The sequence below is a fragment of the Sus scrofa genome, chromosome 9, assembly GCF_054392235.1.
Source record: "Sus scrofa isolate SSC_HxYL_T2T_F1_AM1 chromosome 9, Sscrofa_HxYL_maternal_Yorkshire_Landrace_v2.0, whole genome shotgun sequence".
Lineage (NCBI taxonomy): Eukaryota > Metazoa > Chordata > Mammalia > Artiodactyla > Suidae > Sus > Sus scrofa.
This window is the reverse complement of record NC_139391.1, coordinates 91639858-91659395: the sequence shown is the minus strand read 5'-3', so window position 1 is coordinate 91659395 and position 19538 is coordinate 91639858. Positions and strand designations below refer to the sequence as shown.

Sequence of the window (19538 nt, the reverse complement as noted above, 5' to 3'; positions counted from 1 at the left end):
AAAAAAAAACCCAACTTTTGAGAAGATGCAGTAAGGAGGGTTTACCTTAAGGTCACAAGCTTTCATTACCTTGAGAAGAGATATTTTTTATTGGGAGGGAATGTCTTTTACTTGGAGTACGGATAAGAAAAACATTAGACAGGCTATCTTCCTGAAAGTATTTTATGCATTTGAGTGAAATATGTATTATTTAAAATTTTGGGGATATAAGGCCAATACTTGAAATAAGATGCTAGGTTAAGACACTAAAAGATTCATTGCTCAAATTGGGCATGGATAGCTCAGTGGGTGAGAACACAGACATTGGAAGCAGGCAGCCTTTGGTTCAGATTTCCACTCTGTCATTAATTAGCTGTGGCCTGCAAAATATTACTTAACCTTCTAGTCCTTCAGTTTTCTTGAGTCTGAAGGTGTTAATCCTCCGTTTAGAGCATGCTGAGTCAAATGAGATAATCTCATTACAGTGCATGTCTAAATAAATGTTGGCTTTTAGAAATAGTAGCAGTAGTAACAGGGGTGGTAGCAGCAGCTGGGGAAGCTGAGTGAAGAATATTCAGAATCTTTGTGTTATTTTAGCAACTTTTTAAAAGTTTGAAATTATTTCAAAATGAAAGTTTGAAAAAAAAGACTTCCTCACCATTCGTCCCCTCTGAAAAGACTAACCTGTTTACTAAAGATTAAGGAATTGTTACAAAATGAGTAGGAATTAACAACTGTAAAGCATCAGAACTTCATATGATGCTATGGTTTAACACCCAAGTGAATGTTAACATTTCTAAGTGGAATGTTTTGTTTCAGTAAGAAATTACAGGTTATGTACCTTTTAATGATTGAAGCACAGTACGGTGGCTTTATCTTTGCATTTCATGATTGAAGTGATTAAGTTTAAATTCCAACTCTAAATGGATATTTTGTCATTAGAAATGTATTTCAGATTCATTTCTTAAAATCCATAGTAACACATTTTTCATAAATCATATTGGTAATTACCAAGTTCATCTGGAGCTCTTTTAGATTGTCAGAATAATTTTCATGCATATCGAGAGTTAGGAGTTTTCAGCTACATTTCCTCTTTGGCTAAATTTTAGTTTAATATTTTTTCTTTAATTATGTTTCACTGGAAATGAAATAGCTGTTAGAGAAAATAATATGCAAACATTTTATCAGTGACTATTCAGAGCCTGAGAAATAATACTTTATAACACATTAACTTGGTCACACAATTTGTCTAGCTTTGCAAAATCTATTGGCCAATTCCTAGAAGGAGTAACTGACAAGCATTTTTCCTCTGTGCACAGAGTATCTTTCTATCCCGTTGTGTATTGTGGTGTGATGGTTTTTAAGCTATAGGTAGGGACCTAAATTTAAGTTAAAATTCCTTTGTTTGTGTTGTACCAATACAGATAACTCAACTGAGGTGATAATTGAATGAATAGACAAAATGTTTGTAAGTCAAGTTAAGTGTACACTTTTGCTAGTACTTTACCCCTCTACTTGGTACTTTGCAACTTTTCTCTTCTCTCACTTTATACATCTGTTTTAAGACAGGTCATGTTGCTGGAAGTGTTGTAGTGTGATAGACTGCTTTTATGCTTCTAAAATTGTAATTCTTTCAGGATTGAGCATCGTAGTCAGCTGTGGAGGTTTTCCCACCCCTCCCCCACCTTTGCTCCCTGATTCTCTACCCCCAATATGGATGCTGAAGTTTCACCCTCAGAAATTGGGACGGGGTGGGGAGTGAAAATAAACAGGAAAGAAAGAAAAGGAAAGAGAACGGAAAAAGAAATGCACTTTGTAGGTCTGGGATTGGTGCACAAGCAACTATTTTTAATTATTATCTAATTCATGATATAGATTTAGGTTCTCTTATTTTGAAAGAGTATCGGTGGTAAGTTAGTTCCATACACAGATAGCATTTAATGTTTTATTCATTTAACTAACTAAAGTTATATTAGCTGAACCCACATTTCTACTGTGAAGTGTAAGATGTATAAAACTCTAAAATATTTTAGAGGGTGTTCAAACAATTTTTAGTGTAGGTTATGGATTAAAGTGAATTTCATGCTTGTATGCTTCTGATACTTTACCTCATCTGTGAACATAATGACTCAGTAGAGAGGTGGCAGTTTTCCCTCAAGTTGTACATATTAAATGTGGTATTATCATGTTTATCTCTCTTAATAAGTCTGCTGTGTTTGCATGACTTAGATTATTTATCTGGTTGCTACAATTAAAAAAAAAACTTGGCAGGGGAGTTCCTGTGTGACTTCAGTGGTTAACGAATCTGACTAGTATCCATGAGGACACAGGTTTGATCTCTGGCTTTGCTCAGTGGGTTAAGGATCCGGCGTTGCCATGAGCTGTGGTGTAGGTTGCAGACGTGGCTTGGATCCCTCATTGCTGTGGCTCTGGCGTAGGCTGGTGGCTGCAGCTCCGATTTGACCCCTAGCCTGGGAACCTCCATATGCTGTAGGAGTGGCCCTAGAAAAAGGCAAAAAGACAAAAAAAAAAAAAAAAAAGATCCTGCGTTGCCTTGAGCTGTGGTATAGTTGCCGTGACTATGGTGTAAGCCAGCAGCTACAGCTCTATTTCGACCCCTAGCCTGGGAACCTCCATATGCCGTGGTTGTGGCCCTAAATAAAAAAGACAAAAAAAAAAAAACCAAAATCAAAAACTTGGCAGTAATGTCAGTGTTGGAAGTAATATCCTGATTTGAACACACTATTATGATTGACTGAAAACTGCTATGTATGGAATTAGAATTACATACACATACAAACACATACACACATATATTGTAATTATATGTACACATATGTAATTTTACAGACAAATGCATGTGCACACATCAGAGAGTTAATATCATCTTTTCACTCTTTTTGGTCTCCATATCCTCTTCACCAGTAGTGTGTTTTCAAGCCCTTCTTCATTATAATTTCTGTACTTTGGTTTTATTTTGAATTTTGTCCCTTTTAAAGGTTGTATATTCTAGCATGCATATGTATATACATATACACACACACCTAAATGTGGCTGTGTCTGTGTGTGTATATATATCTATATCACTCTTGGCTTGGTTTAAGCGAATGAATTACTGAAACATTTACAGTTATCTTGAAATTCATTTTTTATTTTTATTATAGTACCTATTTCACCTTTAAAAATTTTTCTTGTTGGAAACCATGAAAGCATATTAAAGTGAAGGAATTCTGTCTTCTTGATATCATCTATTAACATTGTGTTCCTTAATCAGTGGGGTTCAATTTTTTTTTGCTATTATGTTTTTTTTCTTTTTGCATGGAACATACTTTGTTTCTGTGGTAATTTTTTTTTAATATTCAACATATTGTAGAAGATATAGTTTTGTTTAACTTTAGCTTTGAGTCTCCTTTTCTTTTTTTCTCTTTTTTCCTTTCTCCCTTCTTTCCTCCTTCCCTTTCCCTCCCTTCCTTCCTCTTCCCCTGTTTTTCTCTCATTTGTTTTGTTTTTGTCTTTTAACAAATCTCAGAGGGATCTATATGTATCTACTTGGGTTTCTTTAGATGGATCTCCCTTTCTTAACTGAAATTATCTGACATGCATACACTCAGAATGTCAATTTTAATGCTTCCTATATCCCTCTGAGATTATTCCTTTTTATATCTCTTATCACATTTATTTTTCTTGGTTTTTTTTAATAGTTATTTCCCCAGTACAATTTTTTTTTCTACTGTACATCATGGTGACCCAATTACACATACATATATGCATTCTATTTCTGCACGTTATCATGCTCCATCATAAGTGACTAGACAGAGTTCCCTGTGCTTCATAGCAAAATCTCATTGCTAATCCATTCCAAAGGCAATAGTTTGTATCTATTAACCCCAAGCTCCCCAACCACTCCACTCCCTCCCCCTTTGCAACCACCAGTCTATTCTGCAAGTCCATGATTTTGTTTTCTGTGGAAAATTTCATTTGTGCCTTATATTAGATTCCAGGTATAAGTGATATCATGGTATTTGTCTTTCTCTTTCTGACTTACTTCACTCAGGATGAGAGTCTCTAGTTCCATGTTGCTGCAAATGGCATTATTTTGTTCTTTTTTATGGCTGAGTAGTATTCCATTGTGTATATGTACGACATCTACCTAATCCAATTGTCTGTCGATGGACATTTGGGTTGTTTCCATGTCTTGGCTGTTGTGAATAGAGCTGCAATGAACGTGTGGGTGCATGTGTCTTTTTTAAGGAAAGTTTTGTCTGGATATGTGCCCAAGAGTGGGATTGCTGGGTCACATGGTAGTTCTATGTATAGATTTCTAAGGTATCTCCATATTAATCTCCATAGTGATTGTACCAGCTTACATTCCCACCAACAGTGCAGGAGGGTTCCCTTTTCTCCACACCCACTCCAGCCTTTGTTATTTGTGGACTTCTTAATGACTGCCATTCTAACTGGTGTGAGGTGGTATCTCGTGGTAGTTTTGATTTGCATTTCTCTAATAATCAGTGATGTTGAGCATTTTTTCATTTTTTGGTTTTTTTTGATCTGCCTTACTAAAATATGGCTTCATGTCTGATTTGCAGCTTCTCTTCTTCCTAATAAATTCCAGATTCCTTCCATAGGTTCTAATTGAGCTTGTAATATATCCTAAGTTCTTTTTTTGAAAAATAAATCTTAGATACTTGTTAATTATTTGAGCTTTCCATTTATTTTATCTGCTTGTTTTCTTTTCAGTATTCCCCTCAAAATATCTATGTCATTGTTGCCTTGAATTGCGGCAGAAGTATGTTGTGGCTATTTCTACTTGCATCAAATTCTATTTTGGAAAATTTTTTTTTTGAGAGTTTTTTTTTTTTTATTAAGAAGGCAATTAAAGTTTATATTCATTTTCTACCAATAACCATATCATTCATTCAAAAATTTTAATGATATATTTGTATCTCAAAATACATTTTTAAGACATACTGAAGACAGCAGTTCTGTACTTTTAAAATACAGTGAGATATTAAAGACTGGAAAATCATTACATCTTCATGTGTTGCTTTCCATATTTTCTCAGGCTTCTCAGTTGAATAACAAATCTATATAATGACGTTATGGTATAATATAATATCTTTTCCCCTTTAGATGGACACTTTTGTAAATCCACTTCGAAATTCTATGAGGAATGTTTCAAATGCAGTTAAATCCCTTCCTGATAGCTTGGCAGAGGGAATGACTAAAATGTCAGACAACATGGGCAAAATGTCAGAAAGATTAGGTCAAGACATAAGGCAATCATTTTTCAAGGTAAGGTGTTTTCAGTAATGTCTAAAGCAAACTATTTTTAGGTCAACATATTCTCATAAAGAATAAAAAAACTAAAGGAAAAAAATCTTTTGATAATGAAATAATTGCCCTTTATATTTAATTTCAAATTTTAAATTATTAATACTTTGTTAATACCATATACATTTTGTTTATATATTGTCCCCTGAATCACATCAAATGCTCTTCATTATATTTGATACTTATTTTGGTTTATTTCATTTTCTGCTTTAATGTCTTTACTTTTTTTTTTTCCTTGATTTTCCTAAATATTAGGTGCCTCCTTTAATTCCGAAGACTGATTCAGATCCTGAACATTGTCGAGTTTCAGCTCAACTTGATGATACTGTGAGTTAATTTTATTTTGGTAGCATTCTGTTGAAATTCAAATCGTACTTGACAGATCATTTTAACTTTTAATAAAGTATATAATATGTATACCTATCATTAATGTACATATATTGTAAGCATTAAGTTTGATGAATTCTTACAAACTGAGCATACCCATGTAATCAGCACAATAAACAAGAAATGTTACCAGTACCCCAGAAAGTCCCTAATGCTCTCTTCCTGTCACTATCCTCTCCCCTGCCAAGGATAATCACTATCCTGACTTCTACCCTGCTTTTATACTTTATATAAATGAAACAGTAAGGTATGTAGCTTTTAAGTCTGGCTTTTTTTGCCCAACATTGTGATGATCTTCCATATTGTTTTGTGCGGTTGTGGTTTCTTCATTCTTGTGGCCCTTATAGTACTACATTTTGGAAGTACAGTTTATTTGCTGTATTATACTCTTTGCTTAATAGTACTCCTGTGAATATTCTGGTTCATGTCTTTTGATTAAAAAAAAAACTAAATACACATTTCTGTCTATACACAGGAATGGGATTGCTTGGTCAGAGGTTATAGATACATTCAGTTTTAATACATACTGTCAAAATAGTTTTCCAAAGTATTTGTTCCATTTACACTGCAATCAGCAATGCATGAGAAAGAATATCAGTGGTTCATAGCCTGCCAAAAACTCAATATGTTATGCCTTTTTAATTTTATCCATTCTGATTGTTGTGTCACATGTGGATTTCCATTTCTCTGATGACTGTTGAAATATTAAACCCCTTTTCGTATGTTTATTGGTCATTTGGGCGTCCTGTCTTGTCTCTCCAGCTCTTTCCCTCAGTTTTCTTTGGTTTGGCTGTCTTTGTCTTTTTGATTAATAAGAGTGTGTCATATAATCTAAGTATCTGTTCTTTGTCAGATATAACTATTTGCGTATTGTGAGTATCTTCTACTTTGTGTGCTTTGATACATTATATATAATCTGCACCTACTGCAGTGTCACAAAGATGTCCTATGATTTTCTTTAAAAATCGTTTTTGTCTACCATGCCAGAACTTAGATTTGCCATTCATGTAGGACTGATTATATGGCATGAGGTAGGAGTCCAGTTGACTTAAAGTACCATTTATTGAGAAGGCCCTCTTTTCCCCAGAGTATGTTTCTTCCTTATCACAAATCACATAGTTTATGTATTGGGTCTGAGGTCTGTATTCTGTTCTATTGGGCAGATTTATTTTATTTTAAATAATTATAATTATCATCCTTTAGTTTCTCATTGGATTTTTTATAGTGAACTGCTTAAACAAAGATATTTTTGTTTTTTCAAGAATATTTTAGAATGTGTATTATGCATTATAGTCATATGATGTCCATAATGTTATGCCTTTTGTTAAGAGTGTTTACAATTTAGGAGTTCCTGTCGTGGCTCAGTGGTTAACGAATCCGACTGGGCACCATGAGGTTGCGGGTTCGGTCCCTGCCCTTGCTTAGTGGGTTAAGGAACTGGCGTTGCCGTGAGCTATGGTGTAGGTTGCAGACACGGCTTGGATCCCATGTTGCTGTGGCTCTAGCGTAGGCCACTGGCTACAGCTCCGATTCGACCCCTAGCCTGGGAATCTCCATGTGCTATGGTTGTGGCTCTATGCAAAGGCAAAAAGACCAAAAAAAAAAAAAAAAAAAAAGAGTGTTTACAATTTAACTGTTTATTAGAGTGGTCATGTTGCACCAAACTCTGGAATACATTTAGAGAATAGAACAGTAATGATTTTGCCTTCAAAATTGGGTCTCCCTCCCACACCCCAGTTTGGTTAATCTGTAAGCTTTCAATATTTGAAAGAGAAGGTGCACTAAGAAAATGTTTACAACACAGTGAAAAATGTATGAGTCATGCTGTTTTCTCAATATTTAAATTACAACATTGATGAGGAAATGATTGGAAAGAGTACCTTAGTGATGAAAGAATTATAAAATTACTGCAGTTAGGCAGTGTTGTTGCAGTTCTAAATCTACACCTGTTTGTTTTTTTTGCTTTATGTATGTATTTCCACATCAAAGCATTCTAGTTGTCTCTTTCATTTAATATCATTAATTGTATATTCCCATGATAAAAGTATGCAAAATTTTACTTGTTAAAAATTCAAAGAAAATTCAGGTAATCTAGGCACCTTTTGTAGTGTTAGCTGTGTGACTGGATATTTTTTCAACTTCTTTATACTAAAAATATCTAAATACATACAACTCACTAACCAAGCAAAACAAATTCTGTGTAAATTGTGTTTTGTTCTATTAAATAAAGAGAAATACTGAAAATATTTTGTCCTTTTGAAAACGGTGTCCCAGAGAGTAGGCAGAGGAGCTAGCATTTGCCTTATGAAGTAATACATACTGATGGATGTAGCGTTGTCAGATTCTGTGTTCTGTCAAATGCCTGTTAAAAGTATTTTTTCTAAATTAGAATGAAATGTTGGCCTATGAAGGCTATAGTATAACTTGTTTTCCTATTGTGAAATAATAGCAGTCATTTTGTTAAAAGCTGCAAAAGTAGCTATTCACAGTAGATGGTCAACTCAAATAAATGTATCTGTATTTCTTCCCATATTTTGTCAGGTGGATGACAATATTCCACTTAGGGTAATGCTGCTTCTCATGGATGAAGTATTCGACTTAAAAGAGAGAAATCAGTGGTTGCGAAGGAATATCAAAAATCTACTTCAACAACTTATTAGAGCCACATATGGTGATACTATTAATAGGTACTATTTTTTTTGAAGAGCTTTTAGAGTGTTATTTCTGGAAGTAGATGGTTCAACCTTTTGTATGGGAATTTCCTTCTTTGGAGCTTTTAAAAGAAAGAGATAATTAAAACAGTCTGTTGCTCTCAGATAATTTACATACAGTTTAAATTGCCTACTCAATGAAAGTCATGTTATTTTATTCACCTTCTAAAATCATGACCATACTCATTGAAATTTCTTTGCTTTCAGGAAAATAGTTGACCATGTTGATTGGATGACCTCACCTGAGCAAGTAGCCGACTTAGTGAAACGTTTCAGGTATATCTTAAGACACAGTCACTTCTCTCAGGTAGTACAGAGTTGAGCATTGTTATCACTGATGAACAGTTAACTTTGATTGCATTCCCTTTCTTCTTGGCCTTAAAGTTGGTTTTAGTCATCGCTGATGAGCAAAAAGACTTGTAAGAATTATAATAAACATTTGTCCCATGCACCTGTTAACCTTTGTTTTTTTAAACCAAAATAGAAAAAAGTGTAAATGAAAAATCTTTAAGATATTAGGCTACATTTTATAATATTAATGTGGCTTTAAAATGAAATATTAGTGTAGACATGATGTTGACCATGTAATCAGATGTCCTAGTTTTGGGGAATTTTTCTAAGTTGTATTTGCTAACCTCGATTTTAAATGAAAAATGTTAGAAATCTGTATGTCCCTGGCCAAGTTCCAATGTTTAATTATTTGAACCTCTGAAGAGAGTACAAATTAAGAGCAGTGATACTCCAATTCATATGTTCATTCCACAAAAATATCCTGAGCGCTTCCTCTGTGTCTGGCCCCCACACTGGGAACTGAGAGATAAGATTCAGTCCCTGCAAGGAAAGCATGGCATGGCCGAGAAATAAACCTCTTTTCTAAAAGGGAGAGATAAGCAAGGCATAAATATTCAAGACATTCAAGTAACAGAAATAAGAACAGAACTATCAATACCATACACTAACTATTAACTTGGCACTGTTCAGCTACATAATGTACACTTTCTGATTTTATCCTGTTTTACAAGATAGGGATTTTTCCATTTTATTGGGGGAAACTGAGGATTAGTGAAGTTAAGCCGAAAGGGTTGTAGGGAAATAGGTGTCTCTAATCTGAGGCTCAGTTTTTCCTCATTTTACCATACCGTTTCTAAGATCTGGACCACCTGCCTGGGCACGTTCATTCTGTTTCAGGGTGGGTAAACGTTGCTCTGGAGCAGTGATTCTCAACCTTGCCTACGTGTCGGAATCACTTGGAGAGCTGTGAAGAGTGCTGATGCTTGGGTCCCACCTTTAAAGAGTCTGACTTAATTAACTTGGTGGAAGGACTAAACATTAAGAGCTTTTAAAACTCCCAGTTGTTTCTAATGTGTAGTCAGAGTCAGGAATGACTGCTCTGGGGAGTCTCTCTCAGACCAGATTCCCAGATGGAAGCTTAGTTATTGTGTCAATTCTTACCTTTAGCCTGAGAACTGGAGAACAGGAATCAAGCATGCTGTGAAAGTAATGGAGAATAGATTATAAATGTGAAAGGAACATTGTAATCAGTACAGCGATAAGATGGCGGGGACAGAATTTTTTTATATTGGCTTAATTATTCTAGGGCAGACATATTTTTTTCTCATATATATCTTTTTACCTCTAAAATTGAACCCTGCACTTAGTTTATGTTTGTTGACTATCACACCTATATAAAATTTCAGAAGTGTTTTCTTTTTCTGTTTACATTTGTGTTTTCTGTAGAAAATTGGAATAATTTTACCAACTTGTATCATTAGAAAATGAAAATGTTTACAAAATTTATTTAATCTTCTTAAATAGAGATGCCTTTTGGCCAAATGGCATTTTAGCAGAGTCTGTTCCATGCAGAGATAAAGCTATTCGAATGAGAACAAGAGTTGCAGGAAAAACTAAGTTACTTTCCATTATGCCAGGTAAGTAAACATTATTGGTTTAAATTTCATTGATTTGTAGTTATTCTGAATTTATGGCATTGAGCATGCTAAATTTATCTGTCTTTTCATTATAACTTTTCATTATAACTATCTTTTGATGGCTTATCATATAGCAGGCTCTGTACTAGGCATTTCTCATATATCTTTAATCCTCTTAACAGTATCATGAAGCCTAGGCACCATTAACTGTTTTTTGGTTATTGTTTTTAATTTTTTTTCATTTGGTGCTCATTTGCTCATTCATGGACTTCAATCCTTCATTTGTTTGCACCTATCAAAATTCTTCCCAGGTAGCAAAGTCTACTTACATGAAGGGAACGTTTCTCCTTTCTGTAAACATCTCTATGCTTTTCGTATTTTAATGGTACTGTTACAGTCCTACAAGTTTTTTGAGGTAATAGATCGGCTTTTACCTATTTCCTCATAGTGTTTCTCACTGTTTATTAGACAAAGTAAGATTTGTATAGTGTTTTAGAGTTCACACACCATTTTTCATGTTATCTCAAGAAGGCTTTATTTTTTTAAATTTTTTTATTTTTGTCTTTTTAGGGTCTATGGAAGTTCCCAGGCTAGGAGTCAGATTGGAGCTAAAGCCTCTGGCGTAAGCCACAGCCACAACAACACGGTATCCAAGCCGCATGTCTGACCTACACCACAGCTCACAGCAATGCTGGGTTCTTAACCTGCTGAGTGAGGCCAGGGATCAAAACTGCATCCCCATGGATGCTAGTCAGATTCATTTCCACTGCGCCAAATGGAATTCCCCCTAAACAAAGCTTTATAAGCTTGCAGTTATAAAGATATTGGTTGTTATAAATCCCCATTTAAAGATGAGGAGAGAGATTCAGGGTGGGTAAGTTATCCTATAGATATTTAAGGGACAAGATTATAACTGTAATTTGGGGTTTCTGAGCCTGGGTCCTACTTTCTCCCTGTGCTGTATTATCTCCCAGTATCTATTGCATAAGTGGATGCATGCATGCATGCTTGCAAATGTATACACATTTTAAGTCAATGTTAAATAACTGAAACACATTAACTGAACACCTACTATTTATCAGTTACCTGCTGTGTACTTTACATGCTTTAACTTAGCATAGTTTAGGCCTTGTATTTCCTTTGAGTAATGAATTATGTTTATTTCCCCTCCCCTCCCCTTCATTTAGATGAACTGAAGCACATTATTGGGGCTGAGACCACACGAAAGGGTATTCTTCGTGTTTTTGAAATGTTTCAACACAACCAGTTAAACAGGAGAATGGTTTATGTCTTTTTGGAAGGCTTTTTGGAAACCTTATTTCCACAGTATAAATTCCGTGAACTTTTCAACAAACTGCATTCACGGTCAAAGCAGATGCAGAAATATAAACAGAAACTTCAGACTACTCAAGCGCCTTCTTTACAGAAAAGGTGACACTCCAATCTATGAAGCTGGTGTTCATTTTGTCCAGAACTAATGGTATGAACAGATCTTCTGGGGCTTAATTCATATACTGTTGTGTCTGCACCAGTCTTTTAGTGTCTCAAAATAGATTATTAATACATCCATAAGACTGTGGTTCTTCTCATCCTTGTCTATAATCCAGCCACTACCAAGAGAGATTTCTGTGTCTTAAATGATTTGGTGCATATTTTTGCAGCACTGAGAGGATACTGCCCCCATCTCAAGCAAGAATGCCGTTGGTCTCTTCCGTTTCAAACTAATCAGCATTCTCCAGCAGTGACAAAAGTGCCAGAGTGTATATATGAGAGCTAAGGAAAGCACAAAACAATGGTTCACAGATAAATTGGCTAATTTGTTTAGCAGTGGGAAACTGTGCAATGTTCTGTTTGGGAGGATTTGTTTTGCATAATGATTTTATAGGTCTTGTCAGAATTTTGATAGAGTGTAGATTAGCTAGGTGAACGATCTTTAGAACATCTCTTTCAGGTCTGGGGAGAGTGACAGAATGCCCTTAAAGTATGAAGTAACACTATACCAAAATTACAGTTTTGTGACATAAAATAAAAACCAAGTATGTAGTAAAACCAATCAAAACCAAAATTTGATTGGATTTGTTATTCTTTGGTAGAAAACAGATTTTAATTGATTGCTATGTGTCTTAAGGGCTCTATTTTGCTCTTATGGTCCTCAGTTATAAGTTTTATTTTGATATTCTGTATGCAAAAAGAAGCATATGGTGGCTCTTATTTAAGTTTTGAAATTATTACAGTTTTCTTTAAGAGATTACTGATTACATAATAGGGGATTAATTTGTTGAAAGAACTGCCAAATACTTATAAAAATAGGGAAATTTAAAAATTAGTACTCTTTTGAAAGTTACTATATGCTAATTTTAAATTGTGTGATCTAGACATACGTTAGGTGATTGCAAAAACAGCAAATCAGAGGATTAAATGAGCTTATTAGTCATATGTGAACAAATTCCTAACTCTATTACAGTGTACATATATGAAAATAATGAAAACAGAACTATAATATTTTTTAAAATATGCTTTTATTTATATTTTGCATAATGTAAAACTCTACAAAATAAAGCAAGTTGGCAAAATCCCTCGGTGTATACATTAAGTCCCTAAAATAATTTTATACCAACAGCAAAATACCTTTTGCAGTTTTGAAACCTCTGCATTTTCTATAGTTTCGCATTCTCCACTCGTCCATCTTGGAAGTCTTCATATCCCTTGTATGTAGGATTTCTGCATTGTTTTAAATACTTCGAGTGACCAAGGGTTTGGGTGTGTCAGGATTTTTTCTTTTAAAAAAATTTAACACTAAAACCTTAAAATAATGAAGCTATTTATCAGACCACTGAGCCAAGATCCTGGTATTAAGAGAACGTCCAGGTGCTTAGATAAAGGGACAGAGTATTGGTATCCCAGTTGTTTGGGAGCTTTAAGGTTGGAACAAGATATTATTGTCTTGTTCTCAGTGAGATCCTACTTTGAAAGCAAAGCCTAGTAGCATAAAGCCTTCCTTTAAAGCTTTATAATAATAATAATAATAATAATCATATTTATTAATAATGCTGTTGTGCATACTTATAGTATGCATATACTCAGCCTGTGTTGCATGTCTTCAGAATTACATAAATGAAATCCCTTTCATTTAAACTTGCAAATGAAAAAAGATCCTTATCGACTCTGGTGGAAGAAATAATATTTCTTCTCAGTGTGTCTTCCTGCCCTGGTCCCTCCCCATGCCCCAGGCTTTGGAAGAAAAGATATGTGAAATATGTCTACAGGAAGCATCAGCATGGCCATAAGTGCAATGATTTTTAAATATACCCATGTCCATTTCAAGTATATTTTTGACATAAATAAATCTAAGAATAAAGAATTCATGTAAGAGCCTAGCATGTACATGTAAAAAAGCATTTCTAGATAATGGGAGGAATGCTGGCCATCAACCAGGGAAAGAAAGGTCGTGCAGGATTGCAAATTTTCATAAAGCCCTGCAAGATAACTGCGATCATACCAAAAATTGAGTAAATGGATTTTTAAAATAATTTTGTTTAAAAGAGTTTATATTTCAAAAGCAGAAATGTCAAATGGTAGTCTGTGTAAATGGTTGTGCATCTTCCATTTGCACATCTGTGTTTTACATCAGAGAGCCATGGTCATGCTAAAATTAGAGATACTTTTGGTCAAGTTGTGTGTAAAATATTTAACCCATAAGTCAAGTACAGAGTACTATGTTTAATAAAGTCATTACATTTAATGCATTTGCATATATCGATATATACATGAAGAGGCTTTATGTCTTCTGATATTTGATTTTTGAATGTGTTTTTAAGTCAGTGGTGCCTTTAGGCAAGAAACTTCAGAATTAATCATTCTTTGTTTGGGTTTTCTGATTTTTCAGGTAACGTAAACTATTTAGAAACCGTCACTAGTTACTAACTTCATTCACCTAAGAAATTGATTGTATGATTTAAATATAACAGATGGGCATTTCCTACAATTAGAGTGTTCTGAATAGTTGCTGAAAGTAATTGTGCCATTGACCAATGGATGCACTTCGTTAGCCTTAATTTTTTTTTTAAGAAAACATTTAAAACTTTATTAAATATTTCATTTCCCTAATTTAAAGTTTGTGCTGCTGATGTTTGGAAAAAATCAGTTAAGTGCTACCCAGAAAGTGTACCAACTTTTTAAAAATGAAGAACAATGTAAAATTACACAATCTAAAATTTTAATTTGTGCAATATTTTCATTTAATGCATGTGTATTTGAGTAATTGTAAAATAAATGAATTTTTAATGTTTTGAGATCTAGTTTAAACTGTCTTCTTAACCCAACAACTTACATTCCGTTGTTGCTGCATCCTTTTATTTAAGGACTTGTTTTAAAAGTCTTTTTGTCACTCCTTGTAAAATTCTTTTGTTATTAGTAAATTTTGCTTATAGGAGAATGGCTCCTGTTATTACAAGGGAAAAATACAAAGAGCACATTTTAGGATTATAATTGTTAAAAGATAACTTGTGCATATCATTGTACAGTAAGTGTCAACTGTGTGCCTAACTATTCTATCAATACTTCTTTAACAAAGAAGAAACAACAATCAGAATGTCAGTTATTTTTATTGAACTAAAAAGATTAAAGATTTTTTTGGTTTGCGTTATATTCTGTCCATTAGAAAATACTAATAAAGTATTAACAAACCTTTTTGTTGAATTTATTTAGTAGTGATGCATTTTTATTACTTTAAAAATGCTTGCCCAGTTTCCTTACTTTTAGCAACTGTATTTATTTCCTTTCTTTTCATTTTAGAAATCAAGCAATTCAAGTTCCAGGTTGATAGATGAACTCTTGAGTGATTACTGATTTAAAACTGACTGAATTTAATTTTTCTTTTTCTGGGGCAAGTAATTTATACCATCAAAACATTAAAGAAACAATACTTCCTTACATACCAAATTATAGTTTTCTCATAGAGGGAAGGTTCAGTAAATAATCCATTAATGATATTTGTTTAATCTCAATTTAAATTCATAGTCTGCCTGATATTAAAGGTTTTGGTTCTAAAGCCAATTAGATTCAGTACTCAGCAATGTAGCTATGCCTAGTTGGTCATAGTATTTACAGCCTTCTTGAATCTTTATCCACAGACTCTTCAGACATCAGTGTATTACTCCTACCCTACCAGGAGCAGGCAGAATATTTCTCAAAATGCATACTGTAATATATTAGTCCCTTTAAAATGTTCCTGGAGGAATAATTTTATGCTTTCATGTAACCCATGCAAATCTACATACTACCCAAAACCATAAAATGGTCCTTCACAATTCAAGTGATCATATCAAAGATTTTGAAAAATTCTGTAATAACTCAATTTGTTTTCCTGACTCCCCAAACTTAGTTAATATGTATTTTTGTCATGAACACATATTAATAGCTCGAGAACAGTATTCCCAAGGAATGTGGTTTTAAAAAAATCTTAGGGGAGAGCAAAGAGGTGAAGCATTTTTAATTAGGGAATATAAACTAGACAGAGAAACCAATGGGACACAGTGTTTTGGGGGGGGGTTGTGTATTTTTTTTAGCCTGTCCATTCCAATGGAAAGTTCAGTGTTTGAAAGAAAAAGGAGACTTTGAAAAATCGACAGCAGATATTAGAGTTGAAATTGTCCCTGAGTACCAGAATGATGAACTCAGTGAAGGATAAATGTCTTTCATGAGAAGTGAAAAAGATACTTGCCAAGGATCTTGCTGATGTGCACAAGAATAGTACCTAGGAGTAAATAGAGAGGAGAGAGAAACATCATACAGTTCAGTTTTTAAAATGTGTTGCAGGAGTTTCCACTGTGGCTCAGTTCAGCTGCAACGAACTGGACCAGTATCCATGAGGATGCAGGTTCTCGCCCTGACCTCGCTCAGTGGGTTAAGGATCCAGCATTGCCAGGGGCTTGGTGTAGGTCACAGACATGGCTCGGATCCTGCATTGCTGTGGCTGTGGTGTAGGCCGGCAGCTGCAGCTCCAATTCAACCCCTAGTCTGGGAACTTCCATATATACAGTGGGTGTGGCCCTAAAAAGACCGAAAAAAAAAAAAGAAAAAAAGGGTTGCAGACATTGACCCATACATAATAGCAGATACTATGTTTGATCATGGAACAATGGCAACAGCTAAGAACCCAGTACTTCACAAGAAAAGAAAAATTAATAGAACGAATTTATTTAATAATCTCATTTCTGATGACCAGTGAACAGTGTATGAGAATTGTACGAAATGTGATATATTTCAAGTTGGTAAACATGACCTTTTACATGTCATTGAGTGGAATAAAATAGTAGGTCTGTTTGTTGGAAAACGCCAGACTACTCCCTAGTGATTCACCAGAAGGCTCTCGGGACTTGGTCTAAAGTCATACAGCAAAGATTTCTTATGGCCGAAGGATAGAGAACATGATCAAAGGAAAAGGGTGTATTGGGCAAAATTTTAAGGGGAACTAGGCACTAGCTTCCAAAGTTCCTCTCCCAATGCAATCTTGCAGGATACACTTAATTCCCCCCAGCAATGTGTTGTAATAACATGTGCAACATGGCCAACCAAGGAAGCTCATTCAAGACTCTGCCTATAGTTTTAATCAGTTTGGGGAATGGTAGGAATACTCCCCAAATCTAAGTTCTTAGGCACCTTATAAACAGGCCTTTCAAAGGATAGCAGTCGTAACTACTGTGGTAACTTACTTCTGTGCAACTGTTGACTATATTGATAAAAAAAAATGGCTAATAGAGGTAATGAGTTGCACTGCAGGTCATTATCCTGTGTAGAAGCCTCTCACCCAGAAGTGGAAACAGCAAAAAAAATTTAGATGCAGGTGAAAAAAAGTTTGTGGTCATGTTATGAACATATATTGCAATCCAAGAAGCTGGAGGAACATACTTGGGTATTTCCAATAAAGATTTTCATAGCAAACAATTCTATAGCACTTATCACAGTTTTTGGAGGTGTAGCTGCTATTATGTTCTCCAGTTTATAGATGGGAAAACTCAAGCACACCAACATTTCAGACCTGGTTAAGTGATCAGGTTGAAATCTCAGGTGCTTTGACTTTAGAATTGGTGCCAGTTTCTCACCAGGGGCATAATTGATGTTTGGGGCTGCATAATTGTTTTGTGGGAGCTGTCCTGTTGACCCTTAAAAAGTTTAGCAGCATCATTATGTTCTATGTGCTAGATGATGCCAGTAGCATCTCCCTACCCTCCACTGTGACAACCAAAAATGTCTGGGGGCAAAGTTTCCACCAGTTGAGAACCACTGATCTGTGCTTTCAGGCACAAAAATGAGATAAAGAGACCAAAAGCTTTAATTCTGGGTATCTGTCTTTTCTCTGAAATCAGTCACCTGGCAGATTTGTGGCTGGTCTTGTAGCAACAACAGTGGCATACCTAGCTCTGTTTTAAGAGGGCAAGAAGGCTCGAAGCAGCAAAGCAAAATATTCTATCTTGTCTTGATTCAAATAAGCATCCCATAGTAGGGGAGAATAGGAGAGGAAGAGAAGGACTTTTCAACTGAGATACAAACAAGAAAAATGAGGTTTTTCTTGATGTTTAAAGATGTGAGATTAATGATATATATGGGAAAATTGCTGTTTTACTCCAATGACCAGGCTGTTACCTCAGTAACATACTCATGGGATATTTTCCTTTCAAATAACTATTGTCCTTTTAATTCTGTAAGCCAGTCCTTGAGCCTAAAAATACCTTGCAGACTTCTTTGCAAGTATTTAAAAGCCTTTCTTAAAATGCTCTGGTGTCTTGAGTTTTCCTTCGACAAGTGAAGGTTACACTGGATGCCCAGGTGACTCACCTGCACTGACTTAACCTCCAGGGATGAGCCTCATTCAACAATTGGTGTTTTCACCCTTGCTGATTGCTTCCTTTCCCCTTTCCACTCCTGCCTCCCACCCCCATTCTTTCTCTGGTTCTTTTCCTGAGTCTTGGTCAAGTCTAGTTCTGATTTTGCTTTTCTTTTTAGGGCCACACCCTTAGCATATGGAAGTTCCCAGTCTAGGGGTCTAATCAGAGCTACAGCTGCTGGCCTACACCATAGCCACAGGAGTGCCAGATCCACGCTGCATCTGTGACCTACACCACACTTCAGGGCAACGCCAGATCCTTAACCCACTGAGCAAGGCCAGTGATAGAACTCCATGTCCTCATGGATCTGAGTTGGGTTCGTGACTGCTGAACCACCACTATGGCAACTACCTGGTTCTGATTTTGATTTAGCCCACAGCACAACTGTTGTGTTTCTCGATTGGTGAAAGCAATGTTGGGAAGTTGATATTTTATAGTCTGACCTTGTGATTCTCAAGCAGCCATTTGCCTTTTTTGTTTGCCTGTCCTGAGGATTCTTAAATATCTTAACTGGCTTTTCGGAGTAGGTTTAGCAGGCCACTTGCTGGTCTCACCTGTGGGATTAAGTTCACGTTGTAGTCTACACCAATAATGGTGTTTCTTCTGCCAGAGGTAGAAGCCTCCGTGTTTGTCGTATTTACATAGTACAATAAGCTGAAAAAAAAAAGGTTTTGTGCCTGCATGAAACATAGTGGTTCCCTGCAATCCTTTGTGTTTCTGACTTCCCTCCTTCCAAAGCTGCTGCAACAATATGGTGAGTTTCGTTCTTTATTTTTGATTCAAGAGACAAGCAGTTGTTTAAATGAGGCTGCTACTTCTGTGTGTTTGTGTGTTTGCTCATAAATGGGGGAAAATCTTTTCTGTCTAAAAGAGAGGCAACTAGCCTTTAACAAATGGTCTGTTTATAAAGTAGTACTTTGCAGCTGGCATTCAGCCACTTTATTGTTTCTCAACTTCTAGAAATTGAGAACAAAAATCGATCACTTACATGCAGTACTGAGAATATCTAATTCAGATACACAGATTAACCATCAAATAGAGAATTTAAACAAGAATTTCTGAAAAAGTTCAATGAGTTTCGTATAGTTATGGAGTAAGAGTGGTTGAAATTAAGAATTTTTCTTGGTTTTTATAACAGTTTTATCAATGAGTGAATGTGTGTTGGAATAGGACTGCAGATTGAATGGAAAATACTACTTCTGGCTTGTTACAAGCTTCATGACTTCCTATGCAACCTGATGGATGTTGAATAGCCTCATTTTTCTTTCTCGTTTCTTTAAAAACAAAACTTCATGATGAGCCAGATAAAGATT

The 19538-nt window shown here is 35.2% G+C and overlaps 1 protein-coding gene across 6 annotated transcripts in view; it reads left to right on the top strand.

Moving 5' to 3' along the window:
* Window positions 1-15025, top strand: part of SNX13 (sorting nexin 13) — a 124896-nt gene extending 109871 nt beyond the window's left edge. For 4 of the 6 annotated variants that reach the window (XM_003357459.6, XM_005667667.4, XM_084977176.1 and 1 more), the window contains exons 21-26: window positions 5113-5274; window positions 5569-5640; window positions 8242-8387; window positions 8619-8687; window positions 10227-10339; window positions 11527-15025. In XM_003357459.6, the coding sequence (XP_003357507.5) occupies window positions 5113-5274; window positions 5569-5640; window positions 8242-8387; window positions 8619-8687; window positions 10227-10339; window positions 11527-11774 (810 nt within the window). In that variant the 3' untranslated portion in view covers window positions 11775-15025. Of the gene's footprint in view, window positions 1-5112; window positions 5275-5568; window positions 5641-8241; window positions 8388-8618; window positions 8688-10148; window positions 10340-11526 lie in introns of all 6 variants that reach the window. The other 2 variants (XR_014815924.1, XR_014815923.1) reach the window with 1 other exon arrangement.
* Window positions 15026-19538: the final 4513 nt, after the last annotated feature.